The sequence below is a fragment of the Gymnodraco acuticeps genome, unplaced genomic scaffold (assembly GCF_902827175.1).
Source record: "Gymnodraco acuticeps unplaced genomic scaffold, fGymAcu1.1, whole genome shotgun sequence".
Classification (NCBI taxonomy): domain Eukaryota; kingdom Metazoa; phylum Chordata; class Actinopteri; order Perciformes; family Bathydraconidae; genus Gymnodraco; species Gymnodraco acuticeps.
The window spans coordinates 945,499-964,468 of NW_022990317.1; the positions used below are offsets into that span (position 1 = coordinate 945,499).

The window sequence follows — 18,970 nt, forward strand, 5'->3', positions numbered from 1 at the left end:
CAATTTATTTAGACCATCAGGTAAAAAGCAAAACATATATGTATTTATTCATTCATTCCAAATGCTGCTTAGAGTATTTGCATGTCCCTTGTTCTTCAGCAAGGGATCTTTCCTTTCATAATCGCAACAACCACTCTCTTCTATAAGCAAGTGGGTTTCATTCATTTCAATCCTAATGAACAACATTTCTTCAGTGTTAGTTCTGTAACTTTCGCCTACATTTCACAGTCTCTTTAAGTATCCCTGTAAGACCTGAGGAGTTACTGGTTATGGTTTTCTGTTATCATCGTCTTTATTGCAGCAAAACGTCACCCTCTTCCTCCCTCATCGTCACACTGACCTCAGCCTGACACACTGCCGCCGCCAGAGCTGCAATCTCAGACATTTACTGAAGGTTACAAACCCTTTATGGAGATAGAAGTCGGCAAGAAGAGAAGGAGGCGAGGGAGGAAGATAAGAAGGAAAAACCTACACTGCACAAGAGGATAGCAGAAAGAGAGAGGAGGCTACAACAGAGATCAGATTAAAAGCATGATTACAGCAGAAAATGGCGCAGAAGAGTCGATCATCGTGAAATATTAAGTGCTAGAGGCAAGTAACGCTTATAGTTGGTGAACGTCTTTAGCTGTTGGGCTAATAGCTAACCGGCTACACAACTAGAAACATGATATGTGAACATACTCTTAGTTAGCCCGTTTTGTATTTAAAAACCTTCTTAATAAAAGGTAAAAGATGTGTGGTTTCTCGTACCTCTATGTAAAACATGCCTCTGTATTGTTGCTAAATTATATCTGCCAGAAGAGTTGAAGAAAGAGATATGTGGAAAATAGATTTTGAGAAGACTGAAAAGAGAAATAAGTTGAGAGAAATAAATATAAGAAGAGGAGAAGAAAGGAGAGGCTTTAAGATAAAGTAAATATGATTAGAAAACATTCACATTGATGCCTTCTATCTCTGCAGCATAATAATTGCAGGACACATTTTTCCCCATTTACCTTTTCATGACAGAATCATCATCAATTTATGATTTCTCTAATGTTTGTATTTTATTTAATGTTTTTAATTGTTAAAAGATTATTATTATTTTTGGTTAAAGTCCCAAAAAGCTATTCTGTCAGAAAATCTGAAACTAACATCATACAGATGTTTGGATGTTGTGGAAGGACAGCTTCACACATTTCCCATTTTTTCAAATAATGGGATTCTAAAACGAATACTTCATGTATTATTGTTTAGGTTTACACAGTGCTTAAGGCTCTCTGACTTAGGCATTGGTCCTCATGTAGAAGACTGGACGGTTAATTATAAGATAGTTGACTTAACAAAAAATGATGTTTCAAACAGTGTGACTGATTATATTCAAGTTTAAAAGCGTAAAAGGAGAGGAGATGAATTGTCCTGGGAGATGCCGTCTTTCTGCATTTCTCACAGTAGACGTGATGAAAGGTGAGAGGCTGCGTGTACTATTGACCCTGTTGAGGCCTGTTCTATATTCATCTGAGGTAAAAAGCAGAAAACATGTCTGCGGACTGCATTCAAGACAGTTTAATACTGCATATGTCTTGAATACCTTTATACTAAGAGAAGAAAGAAATGGAAGCTGTGTCACAAGAGGTCAAAGTTCATCCGGTCTGAACACACTGATAGAGAATCAGTCGTTAGAAATAAGAAGCCGATCAGAAGACGTCTCCATCTGTGTGTTTTCACATCCATTAACAATATGGTTTCTGTCTCAGTGGCACCAAAACAAGTCTACAGCGAGAGGAAAGAATCAATGACGGGGACCGAGGTTTTACTACACGACATTAACATACTCTATGAGTCCATGTTTACAAGACAAATCACTCTTTAGGGTGAGTATTCATTAAAGAACACAAGCTACTTGCAACTAATGAATAAATATGATATGCCTGGCATCGGGTCGCATGTTTTCTGATTATTTTATATTATAAAATGTCCCAATTAGTCAACGAGTGGAAAATGTTTGATGATATTACATAGTCCAAGTTCTCAAAAATTTGAATATTAGGCTTTTCTTTGTCATTTATAATACAGTTATACGAACATTGTACAATCAAATGTGCTATTTGTGCTGTAGAAAATGCAATTATCAATGTTTTTGGACCATTTATTGACAAAACGATTATATGAGTAATCAAAATCATAAGGAAAGTACTCAAATATATTTTAACTAGGCTTCCTATCCCCTAGTACATATGTAAACTGTTCAGGAAAGGTGCTTCAATGCTTCCTTGCTTATTTCCTTTAATAGGAGCATCCTTTACCAAAGGAAAGGAGAAAATGCTGTCTCACAAGTCCTGGCAGCAGCAACATTTAACGTCTGTGTTAGCCGTTTAATTGTACAGTGAGGATATACTGAAAACATCCTTCTATAGTATGATCCTGGTTAGGACAGGAATCCTAACCTATAATGGACATCATTGAGTATGTCCCTAGACTCATTTTCTATATGTTATATATAAAATTGCTTCTGGTGTTTTGATTATGTTAAATCCTGCTTATCCACATGGTTTTCAGTGGAGAACATAAAGGCTATAACTCTGGTATCTTAGGTCGACCCTTGTATGAAAGCATTTGCATTCAGTACATCTCTACACTCCTTTTCTTTTTATGTATTACCCATCCAAGTAAATCATGAAACAAAGAACACTGAGATCCAAAGTAAACGGCCTGTAGCTGCAGTGTTTTGCTTTTCCTTCAACCTATCACAGCTCTTCGGTGCTACAATGACTGACCGACCTTGAAACCTGACATCAGAGTGACTAAAAAGCTCTCCCAGGGGTAAAAGCAGACATTAATAAATGACTAGCTGGGTTGAAAAATGTCAGCAAGGGGAACAAGATCATCAAAAGGACAAATGCATCAGATCTGATGGCTCTTTGGGCTTCAGTGAATGAAACATGATTCAGAGTTCGCCGACCCTCCAGCTCGGCTCCTCTTACCAAAAGTTTCATCTGTTGTCGGTGCATTAGAGGTGACACGCCAGGTAACGGCTTCCTCAAACAGCTGGAGGGGGTCATAGGACAGCAGCCTCGGGCCAATCAGAGGCCACCGAGCGCTCAGCATTCCTGAACGTCTGCAGATTGTTTGATATTGGATAACCCTGAATCGCTCTCTGCACATTTTTTCACAACGTCACCTTCACTACAGTCTGACATTGAGTGGTTTAAGAGATGAGAATATTTTCTTCTTCCTTCAGGTACTGGATGAAAGGATAACTAATACTATCTTATATCTCTTGGATCTCATGTTTCATAACTTTGACAAAAGATGGGGGAAATGAGTAAGGTATACAACAAAAAAGATGACTTGAGACCCTCCTCATTTATCCAATAGCAAGCCAAGATATTTCACAAAAAAACACAAGAATCAAAAGATCACCATTAACATTAAGCCTCTAGTAATCAAACATGTCATGGCTATAAACCTAGGATATTTCAGTCTGGATCAAAGTGGTGGACTGCTGTTTTTGAAAGGGCCCCATTCTGCTCATTTTCATTGTATTGTTTGCCTCTACAGTGATATGTTTTCCATACTTTAATGTTCTAAAAAATGTATTTATTTTTCTCATACTGCCTGTGCTGCAGCACCCCTTTTCACCCTCTGTCTGAAACCAGAGCCCAGTCTGCTCTGATTGGTTAGCTGGTTGTGATTGGTCAACTGCTTAGAGATGTCCCGTGCTTTAGCCTCACGTACAATGTGTTGGAGCGCTAGCCAATAGTAGTGCGGGTCTTACATAGTGATGTCACGATGTTCAGGAAGTAAACAAAGGAGTCCAATGGTGTTTCAGTCAGGGGAGAAACTCCCTCTGGAGGGACCATAGGGATTTTAGGCTTTGCAGACAATTTACATTCACAAAAACCTATATAACAGGGAATGAAAACCCCCAAAAAGCCTAATAAGGCCTCTTTAAGTCCTAATAGCTAAGAAATAACCTATTATGTGATGCACAGAGAGCACATTAATAATAAAGTTTGTGTTGTTTGCTGTCGGAGCTCAAAGGGTTGAGGAACAGGAGGATGTGTGAGGGAGTGAGGCAGAGAGAAGGCCCGTTCACAGCGACATGCATTATGTGAGGGTGTCTTCATTAATGAATAAACCTCCACAGCTTTGTGTTTCAGGAGGAAAAAAGAAACCTTCCTGATTGATTCAACAAAGAGAGAGCAGACACAATTTAAACCTTTACAAGACAAAGAACATGTAGCAAGAAATTTAGAACTTCCTGACGGGCAGACCCCATTCAGTGCGGGTGGGAAACCTCACATCCTCCACCCTGATCCTCAACACTGGAGCCCCTCAAGGCTGCGTGCTCAGCCCTCTCCTCTACTCCCTGTTCACACACGACTGCGTGGCCACACACAGCTCCAACACCATCGTGAAGTTTGCTGAGGACACGAATATGATGTAATTATAAGCTTTTAAGAAGGTAAAAACTACAGAATTGTTTTGGCTTTTTGCCTAAAGAAAATGTCTGAATTATATATTTGGTAATTTCTTCAGTAGCATGATGACTGAACTAAAAAAAATGTATGCATGCAATTGACATTTACTTTTATTTCTATATATATTTTTCTCAACTACTCTATAAATGCCAATAACAGTTTTGCATAGTCCAAGTTGACCTGTCAAAATACTTTAAAGAATGACACTAAAATTTACCCCCAACCCCCCAATGTAATGTGTAGGTTATTTGCAGGTAATCATTTCTGACTTACTGTATATTATATACATGTTCCTGCTTCAATTAACATCTATTATGCTAGCAAGCTTTGAGGGAAGATCAGTATTAATACCTTAAAGCTCTGATTTTATGAATGTACACAAAATATCTATTAAAACTGCTGAACAAATCAAAAGACCCTACTACTGCTACCCTTATTTATCTTTTAAAGATGCATGGATCATGGGTGTATCATTATTAGGGCAGAGGGGGGTGCAGGGTGTCCCATGTTGTTTGGGGTCAGCGGTATTTGGGAGTCTCTGCCTTTGTTCGAACCTCATCAAGTGTGAAAAACGGGGGCAGGCCTGAGGCCCTCTGCTGCAGCAGATCATCCCACAGAACAAGCAAACATTTGAGAGGAACAACATTCATTTTGGGGTTGAATGTTGGCAGCTGTCACTCACACGAACAGGACATAAGGGTCACGACTTATGGAGGGTGAGGCATCATCTCCATCAGGATGAACAATTCAACAAGCAGATAATGACGTCTGTGCATCCCTGGAGAAAAGAAAACTAACATACGAGGCAAACGTCTTACAAGCATCCAATTCTGCCTTTTTCTGTTATAGTTAGGGCTGAATTGTTAATTAAAATTAAAATATGGAGTTATAATGTTTGTTAGAAATGTGTGTGAAATGGTACTATGATACCAGATGATGTTTCATATGCCATACTGTTCAAATTAAGCAGTTATTTTACAAATGCTTTTAATCCTACAGTAATTAAAGTAACTCATAAATGTGCTGTTACAGTCTCTTTGGATTTGTTCAATTTCCCGTATGTTATTTTACTCACAATCAACTATCACACACAATATGTGCCATCTTGGCCACAATGTTATCATTAAGCACTAGACAGACAAACTGTGTTTTAATGGATATGAGGAAGCGAGACCTCCCACAAAACCACGACAGCTACAGCTGAAAGCAGAATCACTGCATGTGTTTTTAAGTCATTCTGACCTCATTTAGACTAATGACCGGCAACAGATGGCACAGGTTCACATTTCATAGTTAAGATGGACTATAGAGAGAGTGTTTAGCTCCAAACAAATCTAAACAGGAACTGTAACCTGAGCTGAATCACTGCACAACGTCCAGTCATTTGAAAATTAGTGGTCTTCCATTTGGTTAATGAAATTTAGAGATGACAATGTGAAAAAATAAAAAGGTGGAAGCTCATGATGACGCTTGAGAAAAACTGTAAAAACCACACTAACTGCTCAACAGCTAAAAAAGACAGACAATTAGAGAGCAGCTGGTGAACATAGTGAAATATATTTCATCAGGAGAAGTGACTAATAATGGACTTAAATTCATTAATAAGGCACAAAGAAAGTCCTTGTGTGTCTGCTTGTTGTGTAATAAGTTCACCATATCAACTAAAAGGTGATTTGTTAATATTGTGTTCACAAGTTGTTACCGCTGCCACCAGGTGGCCAAAAATATCAGTCATTGCTCGTTTATTGTAGAAAAGCTAAGGCTCTGACCTTCATATTTCTGTAATTTCTCTTGTCAATGCTACAGTGGTGGCTGCTGGCTTATCCTGACCAAGGACAACAGGTTACCATACCGTCCTGCTTAAAGTCAAATATTACCTCCTCTAATGGCCTTTACCTGGGTCATTAACTGCCTAAAGTCCAACAACAAGGACATGATGGCAGTAGTACCAAACCACTTTGATAATCCTGTGAAATCACTGCAGCTAATGGCACTCATATCCTATGAAATAACTATTCTGGGTTCACATGCTGGTGGGAGACCCCAATACTCATGCCTGATATCCCTGGAGGGCCGACACATTTTAACCTTGTGTCCATTATATATTTACATACCAAATATAGTGTTACAAACACATACAATTGCATTTTCTGTTGAAGTACTAAATGCATGAACAGAAAACTTAAAGATTGCCCTGAAAATTATATTTTGTAAAAAAAATCCCTGAATGTGCAATTCAACCCTTATTTAAACTTGTTGACCTTTTTCAAAATCCTGTTTCATGAGGACATAATGTGGTTTGAGCACAGTGATTTCACTTGCAATACTTCAGCAAGCTTTTCTTTTCTCCTAAGTGAGGAAAGGCCACAAAGGGTGATGATGGAAGTCCCCCTCCCCTCCCCCGGCCTCGCCCCTCTCCTCTCCGCCCCTCGTTTGGGGATGCAGGAGCTCATCACTATCTCTGGACCAGGCCCGTTTTATCCCCTCACACACATACATACACACACACACACAGACACAGACACACACACACACACACACACACCACTGAATCACGTTGCATTAAAAAAAATCCTAAAATTGCTTCCAGCTGGCTGCGAGTAAACCTTGTCCCGACAGAAAGCTGAAACAAAAGCATGTCTTGCACAATAATTTGCCCAAAATGCGCACACAGGGTTGCACACTTGCTCCGACTGACTCTGCAGTGCAGTTCAGACCCGAAAACTGCGGCTGCTTTTGGATTTAAAACACCGAAAAACAAAACTTTTACTGATTTAAACCGTCCTCCTGCTTTCAAACAAAAGGCTGCTACAAAATTCCGCTGCAGATAAACTGTCTTTCACGTCGTAGTGGTGAAAGTACCCGGCCTCCATGTGTGTAGTTTTTCACCACTAACGGTATGATGCTGCTGCACCGTGCATCCTCAGCGTGCACAAACCCGGACAAGAAACCCCCCGGGGAAGAGCCAGGAGAAAGAGGTGCAGAGAGAGAGGGGGGAGGAACGAGACCGAGATGGCCGGGGCTGAAGGACTCACCAGTCGGTGTCCGAGGTCTCGTCAATGACGTCCTGGTAGGCGGTCAGCAGGTCCAGTCTGTTCTTGCCCAGATTCACAGCCATGTTTCCGTCCCTGCAAGCATCCAGACCGCTGCTGATGGAGAGAGACGCGGAGTGAGACGAGAGGACGAAGAGGAGGAGGAGGAAGAGGAGACAAAGAGGCCGGTCGAGGGGTCCTAGCGCCGGGAAGTTACAGGCTGAACAGCCTCATGGGTCCTAGTGCCCAGCTTCGTGTTGTTTTTTAGTGGAAGCAAATCTGAGAGGGTACGGAAGAGGATTAGGGACACATGAGGAAAGATTGTTGGGACGTGACCAAAAGTTTAAGAATAAAATGGAGTTCTGGTTTGGGTGCATTCACACCTAATAGTCCGTTTTCTGGTGCGCACCAGACCACACACGGGCAAAACTCAAACGGACTATAAACTTTAAACACAAGTCATGTGCACGGAAATGCAGTTCAACCATTGGTCAGACATTAAGGGGGTAAAAACGCAAATCCCGGTAATTTCTACCGGAGCCTCCGCCATGGAGCATCGGCACTTTCGGCAGGTTATTCTTTCACACGCAGTGACGTCACGAGCTACCCACAATGCAACGCGCGCCATATATATATATATATATATATATATAAATACGCCATTTTCCTGGAGGTGCAAATATCCTGGAGGTGCAAATATAAACAGCTAGCTAACGTTGCCAGGCAGAGCGCACTAGGTTTTTTTTCTGAATTAACGACCGAAGAAATCGCTGCATGTATTCGGATTACATCTCTGGACTTGAGGGGTGTGCTCTAGGTCGTTACCAGCGTAAACTAGAGCTGTGTGGGTTGTCGGATTGCCCTTACAGACTGCCTGCAGATGTATGGAAAAACGACCCTCGAAAGTGGCCGATTTTGGCTGCATCTACGTCTAATTTCTGGAAACACCAGGTGAATACCCCACTTGTCACAATAATATTATCATGCCATTGCATATATGTGGTATTTTAGAGTTGACTAGATATTGATTAAGGCAATAGACTATGATATTCTGCTTGCACCTCGTGTGAAATGGCGGATACCGGAAGTACGGTGTCGCCCTCGGCCCAATACCCGTATGTGTGTGTGAAAGAATTCTCATGCTGCTGTTAATCTGGAGATCAACAGACTCTAGTGGCCCGCGCATATGATTATATAATCAGACAACGTCCGTTAAAAAACATGATAACATAATGAGAGACGTTCTGCAGTAAGGAGGGGCGTTTCACCGACGACAGGTGTTCTTACTTTTATGTATAGCTGACGGAGATGTTTTACTTTACACGACACTGTTCAACACTTCATTCTGCTTCACTCTTTAAATTAACAACCGCGGATGTCTTGAAAGACTCTTTCGCTAAAGATTTTGAAGATATCCGCGTTACGCTTGCTGCGGACTGCGTTCACTTAGAGTTCGAAAGCAAGCACTCCGAGACCACCTATTTTAGCGGACCAGAGTCCGGTTGTTTAGTTCACTTAAGAGGTCTCGGATTGTGTTCACACCGACCCAAATGAACCACACCAAGCGGCTAAACGCACCAGGGTTCGATTCAACCGGACTATACAAGGCAGGTGTGAACGCACCTCTCAGAATATTGAAGAAAAAGTCATAATTTGAAGAACAAAATTATCATATTTAAAAACAAAATTATTATATATATTATTTATTTTTAGGTATGGGATAGAGATAATTTTCAGGAAAAAAATTGGAAAACAAATCTGAATTTTTCTTTTGAAAATCTGTGAATTCTGAGACTAAAGTCAGAATCCCAACATTTTTCAAAAATAAATTCTAAGAAAAAGGTTTAAGCTTTTTCAGTTTAAAGTCAGAACTCTGAGATTAAAGTCAGAATTCTGCATTTATTTTTTCTGAGGGTCCTATTTAGGTTAATAGTCAACCTTATCTTCTTGTGGTGCGAGTACAACAACAAACATCCTCATAATGGAAGTCTCCTGCGAAGAAATATGTAATGTGCCTAAATTAAAAAGGACAAAAGGAACAGTGATTCATTTATTGGTTAACTCCTTGTTTTCTTTTATCTCAAAGTGCCCTTGAGGCCTTCAAATTATTGCGTTTTCTAAATTAAAAAAGGTAAAAAACATTCTGTGTACAATCATAAACAGAATAGAAATGTGGAACTTTGCACCGATTAATACAGAAGAATAAATGCTATTAACACGCTTAATGTCAGCAGCAGATCACACACAGGTGGCAGATACATGAGCACATGTCTTTAGTCAATGAGATTAATCTACTGCAGCAACAACAACAACAACAACAACCCTGCTCTCAAATTGCCTGAATATTACTCAGTTCACAATCTTTTACTTTAATTATCATGAAATAAAACGTGTTTAGTTTTTAGAGTCTGCAGTCATGCTAGCATCTTGGTGACGCATAGGCACCAGGCATTTTAGGTAAATGCTAACATTAAGTCTATCATGATGTTTTCTATGTTCACTATCTTAGTTTAGCGTGTTATTATTATGGTTTCAGACAGAGGGTAAAAGGAGGTCCTTTAGCACAGGCAGTATGAAAACAATGATTTCATAACATTAAATCATGGGCACATGTCACAGTAGAGGCACAAAATACAAATATGAAACCTGAAAATGAACTGTATATATATATCCTCTTTAAGGTGCGGGTCTGTAATGGGATGAAACTTTAGATCTCTTGCATGAAAGGCAGACCTATCAGACCAATCAGAATTTGGGTCCAGGGTCCAGGTGTCTGTAAACTAAATGCACAAAGAAACATTGACAATCTGGTAAATAGCAGATGGAAATGGTCTGGTATGAATACTGTGGGGTAACTGTGGAATGAGGAACAGGTGTGCAGGTTGAGATGGGAGTCAGGTGGATGGATGGAGAAGTAGTCCTGCAGAGTTTGAAGGAAATGGCCTGGAGGAAGTGGGACTGCGGCTCAGAAGCACAGGCAATCCCCTGCATGAAATGAAACAAATCAAAATAAAGTGAAACAAAAAAACTGATCTACAGTATGACTGTAATTTAATGTTTTTCTAAGCAAGTGGTGCAAGAGGTACATATATTAGAGTAATACAAATAAGAGGGTCTAAAGATATTAAAAGTCCTGAATTAAAAATGATACAAGTTAAGTACAGATTAAATGTCAGCAAAAAGTACCAAATCAAAACTAAAAGTACATCTAAATGTGCTGAATTACAAAGACTGACTCCATTCACTGTGTTATATTACTATATCATATAATTAGTTTGAGTTTTTATCCGTAACAAAAACATGTCAGAGCATTTTAATGTTCCATGTGAAGCCAATTGTATACATTGGATTGATTTGTGGTACTGTATCGTATATTTTTATATGTAAAAATAGTATGTGAAAAAAAGCAAGTGTCAGACAAATGTAAACTTTGATTGCAAACTATACGGCTCAATATCTTTAAAGAAAAAAGTGATTGTGGCTGACATTTCTACTATTAAGTTAAATGTTGAGGATGATAAAAGATTAAACAATTAATAAACAAAATGTCAGTGACTTTATAATCCAAGTCTTCCTCTACAAGCTCCTTTTAGAGGGAATGATGGACTGAAAATCTTTTCTTCTGGAGATGTTGACATTTTGGGAGGTCGTCCCCCCCAGGTCTGGTGGGTTTGTTGCCCTGGTAACCTGCGTTGCCTCAGAGGGTCGAGCCTCAATGTTTTTCTCCCAGGCTCGGCTGGCACTGAGCCCACATACCTCCCCTCTGAGGCGGGGAGAATAGAGCAGAGGGGAGGTGGTGGTAATGGTGGTAATGGTCACTTTAATTGGCACAAAGTGCGACGTACTACAAGGTGAATCTGCTGAAACTCATTCTGTTTGCATAATTTATCTGCCTCCTGCTGTATCCACTGCGTGTTAGTTTAATTTATGTACATGTGAAGTCAGTCCTCTCCAACTTATTATAACAAAATATCTTCTTCTTCTGATAAATAAACAGTTCAGACTATGTGCTGTTATATGGATGTCAGGTGGCTATTAAAGGGGCGCTATTAGGCTCCTTTTTAAAATTCCTAATTGTATTTTGTTCCTCTACTGTGACATGTTTACATGCTTTAATGTTCAAAAAGGTCTGAAACCAGAGCCCAGTCTCCTCTGATTGGTTAGCTGGCTGGCTCGGTTGTGATTAGAGATGTCCCGCCCCTAAGCCTACACAAAAAACGATGTAACACACTACAGGAAAGGGGAAACCCAACAAAGCATAATAGGGTAATCTCAAACACAACTCAGAATAAAAGTGCATCCAGATTGAACTAAAAAGGAATTTCAAACTCATGCTATTCACAGTCAAAGAACAGGACATGTTTGCTGTTCCTTAATCCCACTTTGGGAGAAAAAGCTAAAACATTCAACATGCATTCCCACATCTTTGATTTGTATATCCCCAATTTAATCTCAGTTTTTCCTTTCATAGACCTCAACCTAAATGAAACTACGTTTGTAAGTCTGAGGGTAAAAGTGTGTATCGCTGTTTAGTATGGGTTGCACTCAAAGACAGACAAAAGCCCCTCCGGATGTAGAGGTGAGACACAATTTCAGACATTTTTCTTTTAAAAGGAATTCATTATGTAGAACTTGTTTGTGCAAAAAACAAGCGACAAAGTATCTGTGCAAAGCAGTGGTTCTCACAGTGGGGTCTGTGTTACTCTCTCTGAAAAGACCATACTCATTTATTTTAATTATCATGAAATAAAACTTGTTTTGCTGACATGCTAGCATCCCGGTGACACTTTACATAGGCAACAGGCAGTTGAGCTAAATGCTAACATGCTAAAGTTGAGCAGATAGCCTATGATGTTTTCCATATTCACTATCTTGGTTTAGCTTGTCAGCATGCTAACAGTGGCTAATTGTCACTATGCTGGGGCTGATGGGAATGCCATGTCAGAAATACTCACTCCTTATTCCTGTCACCCACACACACACACACACCCCTCCCCCATTTAAGTGGGTTGGTATTAATTAATGCTCCTCACCCTGCAGGTCCTTGTTGTTTCCTGCAGAAACTTTGTTCTGTTTCTGTGTGTGTGTGTGTGTGTGTGTGTGTGTGTGTGTGTGTGTGTGTGTGTGTGTGTGTGTGTGTGTGTGTGTGTGTGTGTGTGTGTGTGTGTGTGTGTGTGTGTGTGTGTGTGTGTGTGTGTGTGTGTGTGTGGTGTGTGTGTGTTCGGTGTGAGTAATTTAGTAGCATAACTATTCACATAGATAACATAGTAATTTCCTGCACGGTAATCATTATTCTTGTTTAAGAAACCAAAAAAAAGTAAATTGATGGAGGGACTTTTTATAGTTTTTTTATGAATATTGAAGCAGCGGGATTGGATGAGACTTGAAGTGACTCCAGAATTCAAATCTTCTCTCAATGAGCTGCAGAGGAAGCTGATAACAAACTGCCTCTCCTAATGGAGTGTCTGACGGGTAAATTAGGCTGTCAGGGTGAACACTGAGGATTACACCGACTCTGCTACCAGCTCCAGGAAGGAATACATAACACTTAGAAAGTCAGTGACTTCTTAGCCACCAAATGTCCATGGAGAGCAGCTTTATGTCCCTCAAAATGAGGTCAGTCTCTAGTGAAAAAGAAAAGGCAATCACTTTTAATGAGAAACTTTTCAAGGAAACTTTTACTGCCGATGTGTGCACAGAGGAGGGAAGAGCTCAATTTAAATGCATGTATTTATTTTAGATGCCTGAAGACATCTGTACCACTCAGTTGTGTTTTTCTTTTATATTAAACTGCTTTTTTTCGGCTGATGTGTAAAATTTTCTCAAGAAATCCAAGAATAATTTCTCTATAACAGGGTAATGTGTTTACAGGTCTTTTCTTAGTAAAACATTCAAAGATTATTCATTTAATATGTTCCAAAATCTCCATAGTTAAGATGCTTAAAACTGCATCTCCTCCCATTCTATCTGAATGAAAAATAACTAATAAACTGGTTTTGCGATCATTTTTCTGTTGATCAACTCTCCAAGTACCCTCTAGCTTCTCTTGTTTTTATGTTTTAATGTATTTAATTTCACCCCGTATCCTGGTGATACTGGCGTCATATCAGAAAAATACTTCCTTTTGTTTATCTAGGGGTATTTTGTCGGTTAATTTCGAGTATATTTGAAGTTATTTGGAGAAATGTAAAGTGATGTCTGTGAGCAAACAAAGGGCTTTAAAGTGGGTTTAGCTTCTTGCACACTCTTTGTTGCATTCCTTTTCTCCTGACAGAGGGCTATTGATTGAGTTTATTGATCAGGGTCTATATTTGGACGTCTTTAAGAGGAGGAGGCAGACAGGTGCACAGATGGACAACAAACAAAAGAAGAAACTCCATTATCCATCTGCAGTCTGTTCCTTTGTCTGAAACAACCACAGTCACTCTCCTTTTGTTTGATGTATAGTCAGTGTTCCTTCTCTTGTTGATGCATGTTCAGAAATACATCAGTGTAGCAGATCAAATAAAAAAGCTGCAGACATTTAAATTCTGTCTCTAAGCTCTCGTCCTCAGAGATGGTCTCAGAGTTAAGCCTGGTTTAACAGCGTGGGTCGGAATCTGTCTGGAAAGGAAACAATAAAAAAGGAAATCAAAATATGAGTATTTTATGAATGAGAGCTGTGGGAGTTGTGGTGGATGTGGAGAAAAGAGATTAAAGACATACAAAGAAATGAAGATTAATTTAGAGGATGTTGAGCTGGAAATCTTCTCAGAAACGTCAACTCGTAAAACTGAGGATCTGGTTTAGTTTCTGAAGCCTCTCATTAAACCTGAAGTACTGCTGGGCCAGTGTCAGTGCTTTTATATCCAAAATATGATAAAATGATGATGATAATATCAATGTGGGGAGACTAACAGGTCACAAACTGCTTCACAGAAGATTACAGATTTAATAAACAATATAAAAGGAAGAAAATAGCAAACACTTAAGGTTTTTATTTTAAACTACTTGGCTTTGAACAATACAAATATAAATATTGGAGAAGGTCCCACAATTACATAAGTATTATGTTATATTAAAAGACAAACCACAGCATTGTCCCAATAAAAAAGAGATTTAGATGTCTGTGTATATTTGTGTGTTTAAAAATAAATAAACAGGATATCTAAATAAATGTAAAAAGAAAATTATTATATGCAAAATATTTAAAATATAAATAAATAAATAATTAACTAAAATAAATCCGTAATCATAATCTAAAAACAATAATAAAATATGTATCTGTATTTATTGCTATAAAGCTGTATTTTGTATATATATATATATATATATATATATATATATATATATATGTGGATCTCTTTACAGTCTGCTCCCAGACAAAGAGAAGAGGCTTCAAAAGAAAAATATGTATGAGTCTCGAAGGGTTAAAAGTCTGACAGGCTGTGCAGGAGAAATAGAGCTCACATACCAGAGCAGTGAGAGCAGCCTGTGGAGCTTTAATCCACAAAACAGAAACCGGACCAGAAAACTATGTGAAATACTGATCCCTTCTATAAGAAACACGAGTAAAAGTCTGTTAGAGCCATAAGACATGATATTGTCTTCAATGGCACTCTTGAGTCCTGAGATAGGAGGTACACTTGTATTTGTGTACTATTGTTAGGGGTGCACAACATGAGGAAAAGATGCTATAATGTTATTTATAATAATAAAAAAAACAGAAAGCAAAGCAAACTTAATTCTGCTTTGCTTTCTGTCTTTCCGTGTAGTAAAAATGATAAAGAACAAATGATGCGGTTACATTTTAAACTGTAAACGTTTTTTACAGAATAAGTTGAATTAAAACTGACTTGACAATATAATGAAGATAATGCCTATACATCTGTAGATTATCATGGTTTCTTTCGTTTTTTCTCTCCTTTTAAAGCACTTTAAATTGCCTTGTTGGTGAGTTAATGAAAGGCACACACACAAAGCGTCAGAGGTCCCCATGACGTGACTGTGCAAACAGATCGTTGTCCCCAAAAATAGATGAATACCAACACACACACACAGGAATGTGTTCATTTCCCCTTCGGTGTGAATGTTTACACTCGAATGTTGAACATTTTTTTGAAGCACATTGAGAATAATAGTCCTTTGAAGGGAGGAATGTAGTGTGTCTGAGAGGTTGTGTGTGTGTGTGTGTGTGTGTGTGTGTGTGTGTGTGTGTGTGTGTGTGTGTGTGTGTGTGTGTGTGTGTGTGTGTGTGTGTGTGTGTGTGTGTGTGTGTGTGTGTGTGTGTGTGTGTGTGTGTGTGTGTGTGTGTGTGTGTGTGTGTGTGTGTGTGTGTGTGTGTGTGTGTGTGTGTGTGTGTGTTGTGGTTTAATAATTGACACTGGTTATTGTCATTCTGACTGTGTTATATCTGAGGATAGCAATTTATTTTAAAACCTGACACTAGTTTGTCTTTTGTTCCATTATTCTGTACAGCACTATTAACATTAATTGATATACAATCCGAGCCACATAAATTCATTCTTGTCTTCATTAACAGGTTCTCCAGTGATTGTAATAATAATTTATATTTGATCATTGATAAAATAATCCTAACGAGAAAGATTCAAAAGAAGAGGAGGCAGATACTGAAGCGGCAGCTGAGATATCCCCACTCTCATTTCTAATATGGCTCAAACTCTGAAAATACTGGATCCCACATTTCCCAGGATGCATCAGAACCTATGATCAGAACAGCATATTGTCATTAAGTAATTTCTCAGGCTTCGTAGAGCTTACAGAGACAAGAGTACATGACACCACTGTTTCCACAACTGGCTGTTTACTCCAGATGACTGGATTTAGTTAAAAAACTACTTACTGTATGTAATCATGCAGAACTGAGTCCAAACCATCTGAACAGTCATGGTCCAACACACCATTTCCTTTCTTTCCTGATAGCAAGAAGAGAAGAGTTTAGAGTATGCAGCACAATTATTAATACAATATTTTTTTGGAAATAACCACATTAAAGTGATAGCAGTGAATGTTCAGGAATAACATTTAAAGATTAACAGGGAATCTGGTAATGTATAATTCAATCATAGATTACCTTAACAAAATTCAAATGATGACTCAATTGCCCAAATTGGCTTGGCATAACATTACAGCTTTATTATCAAAATATATTTGTTTTAAAATTAAGACCTTTAATATTTGGGTTGCTGCTGTGGTAAATCCCCAAAACAATCTGCAAGTATTTCAGTTGATCAGATCTCTGTCTCCCTCTAGTGTTCAGTTTGAGGAATCACAGGAAGGTCAGAGAAGAAGTAGGATTATTATGTGTTCTTAAAAAGGTATTTTATCCTTATTTTATATAAAAGAATCTCACAGTTTGTACTCATATAAAAAACATAACATACTCTATGAACAACAATATGGTTTAAGAGCAAACAGAACTACATCATTTGCAGTTATAGAATGTATGGAATACATTACTAAGGCAATAGAAAAGAAAGAATATGCAATAGGGATATTTCTGGACCTTAAAAAAGCATTTGACACGGTTGACCATGAATTATTAATAACAAAACTACAGAGATATGGCCTTAGAGGTGTTGCACTATCATGGCTAACCAGCTACCTACATAACAGGGAACAGTACGTTGAACTACAAAGCCATAAATCACAACTACTGCAGGTTACATGTGGGGTGCCTCAGGGCTCAGTCTTGGGGCTATTACTATTTATTCTGTATATTAACAATATATGTGAAGTATAAAAAACTATTAAAACCATTCTTTTTGCAGACGACACAAGTCTACTCTGCTGTGGGGACAATTTAGAACAGCTATTGGTCACAATGGAGAAGGAACTGAGCAGGATGAAGATCTGGTTTGACCAAAATAAATTAACATTGAACGCAATCAAAACCAAACTCATAATATTTGGGAATCGATCGACCAATACAGAGAAGAAACTCACTATAAATGGCGTCCAATTAGAAAGAGTATCGGAAATAAAATTCCTTGGAGTAATCATAGACAATAAATTAAGTTGGAAACCACATATAAGCTATATCAAAGCCAACATATCCAAATCAATAGCAATTCTGAATAAAGCCAAATACCTAATTAATCAAGCTTCTTTGTTTATGCTGTACTGCTCCTTCATACTTCCATACATGATGTATTGTGTGGAAGTTTGGGGGAACACATATAAAACAAATACACATCCTATTTTCATCCTGCAAAAAAGAGCCATACGAGTTATACATAAAACTACGTACAGAGAACCTACAAATAAATTGTTCATCAAACTAAAAACACTAAAACTACAACCTGGTTGACTATAAAACTATTCAAATTATGTTCAAAGCCGCAAATCAATAATTACCTCATAATATCCAGGGACTTTTCAGACGGAGAGAAAGCATGCACATGTTGAGAGGAAACTGTATTTTCAAAAAAACACCCATACGAACAAATGCCAAACTTCATTGCATCTCATCAAAAGGTGTTAGTCTGTGGAATAACTGTAACGATGCACTGAAATATTGTACAAGTCTATCTAAAGTGAAAGTATTATTTAGGAGTCAAATCATTAATGGTTATGAACAGGACCTGTAAAATCCCATTTGTTGTTATTTCTTGTAATTGTAAAAGTAATTTCTGATTGTTTTGTAAAAAAACAAAAAGCAAACAAATTAACAAGACAAACATGTCGCTGATGACGATGACCTAATATTTTATTTACAAGAAAAATATATGTGAGGGGGTAGGACCAGAAAAGTTTTATTTTTAAGCTTCTTCTTGCCCCTGTTGAACATGACAGAGACTATTTGAGAATTATTGTTGTACTTTGTTATAATTATTAATTTGAGTGAGAAGAAAAAAAGAATATATATATTATTGTATGTTTTTGTTTCTGACATGTTCAATAAATTGACAAAAAAAAAAAAATATTAAAATAAAATACATTTGTATTGCTTTTCTCTAATTTCTGAGAATATTCTCAGGAAATACACAACATTCTACGAAGGTCTAAAGGCATTAAGATGAGTATTCCAGCTTGTTTTACAGTCTCATAATATTATATATTAGTATTAGAACTTCTTTCTTTTAAAAATATGGGTTGTATCAAAAGGTGAACATTTAGTGTAAACGACTTAATTTTTCCAAATAATTTCAACTTAATTCTAAAAATCTAAATCTGCATACATCATACAATGAATTTACAGTAAATGTTTAACTTTATACATAACACAGTCAACACTTGTTTTTAAAGGATAACATCACAACAAAACCCCACCCAGTGTTTTATTAACAGATTACTTTTATTATAAATATACAGTGTTGGAATGGTACCCGACACTGCCAGCCGTTTTACCGTGTATAGAAACTACAACAAAATGTAACCAGAGTTTGCGATGCAGATCTGCAATCATCAAATCACATGACACGTTAATACAGAGTCAATCAAAAGATCCAATATCCCCTGTGCACACGGGCAGGT

At 38.0% G+C, this 18,970-nt stretch overlaps 1 protein-coding gene and 1 long non-coding RNA gene across 7 annotated transcripts in view; both read right to left on the minus strand.

The window, feature by feature from the left end:
- dbn1 (drebrin 1) overlaps nucleotides 1-7,690 on the minus strand; it is a 110,291-nt gene extending 102,601 nt beyond the window's left edge. For 2 of the 6 annotated variants that reach the window (XM_034223058.1, XM_034223056.1), the window contains exon 1: nucleotides 7,499-7,690. In XM_034223058.1, coding sequence (XP_034078949.1) covers nucleotides 7,499-7,581 — 83 coding nt within the window. In that variant the 5' untranslated portion in view covers nucleotides 7,582-7,690. The remainder of the gene's footprint in view (nucleotides 1-7,498) is intronic. The other 4 variants (XM_034223061.1, XM_034223057.1, XM_034223059.1 and 1 more) reach the window with 4 other exon arrangements.
- Nucleotides 7,691-9,532: 1,842 nt separating this feature from the next.
- LOC117550630 lies at nucleotides 9,533-16,411 on the minus strand. Its single transcript, XR_004569670.1, has 2 exons — nucleotides 16,338-16,411; nucleotides 9,533-10,480 (listed from the first exon to the last, which is right to left on the minus strand). It is a non-coding gene; the product is annotated as an uncharacterized LOC117550630 (long non-coding RNA).
- Nucleotides 16,412-18,970: the final 2,559 nt, after the last annotated feature.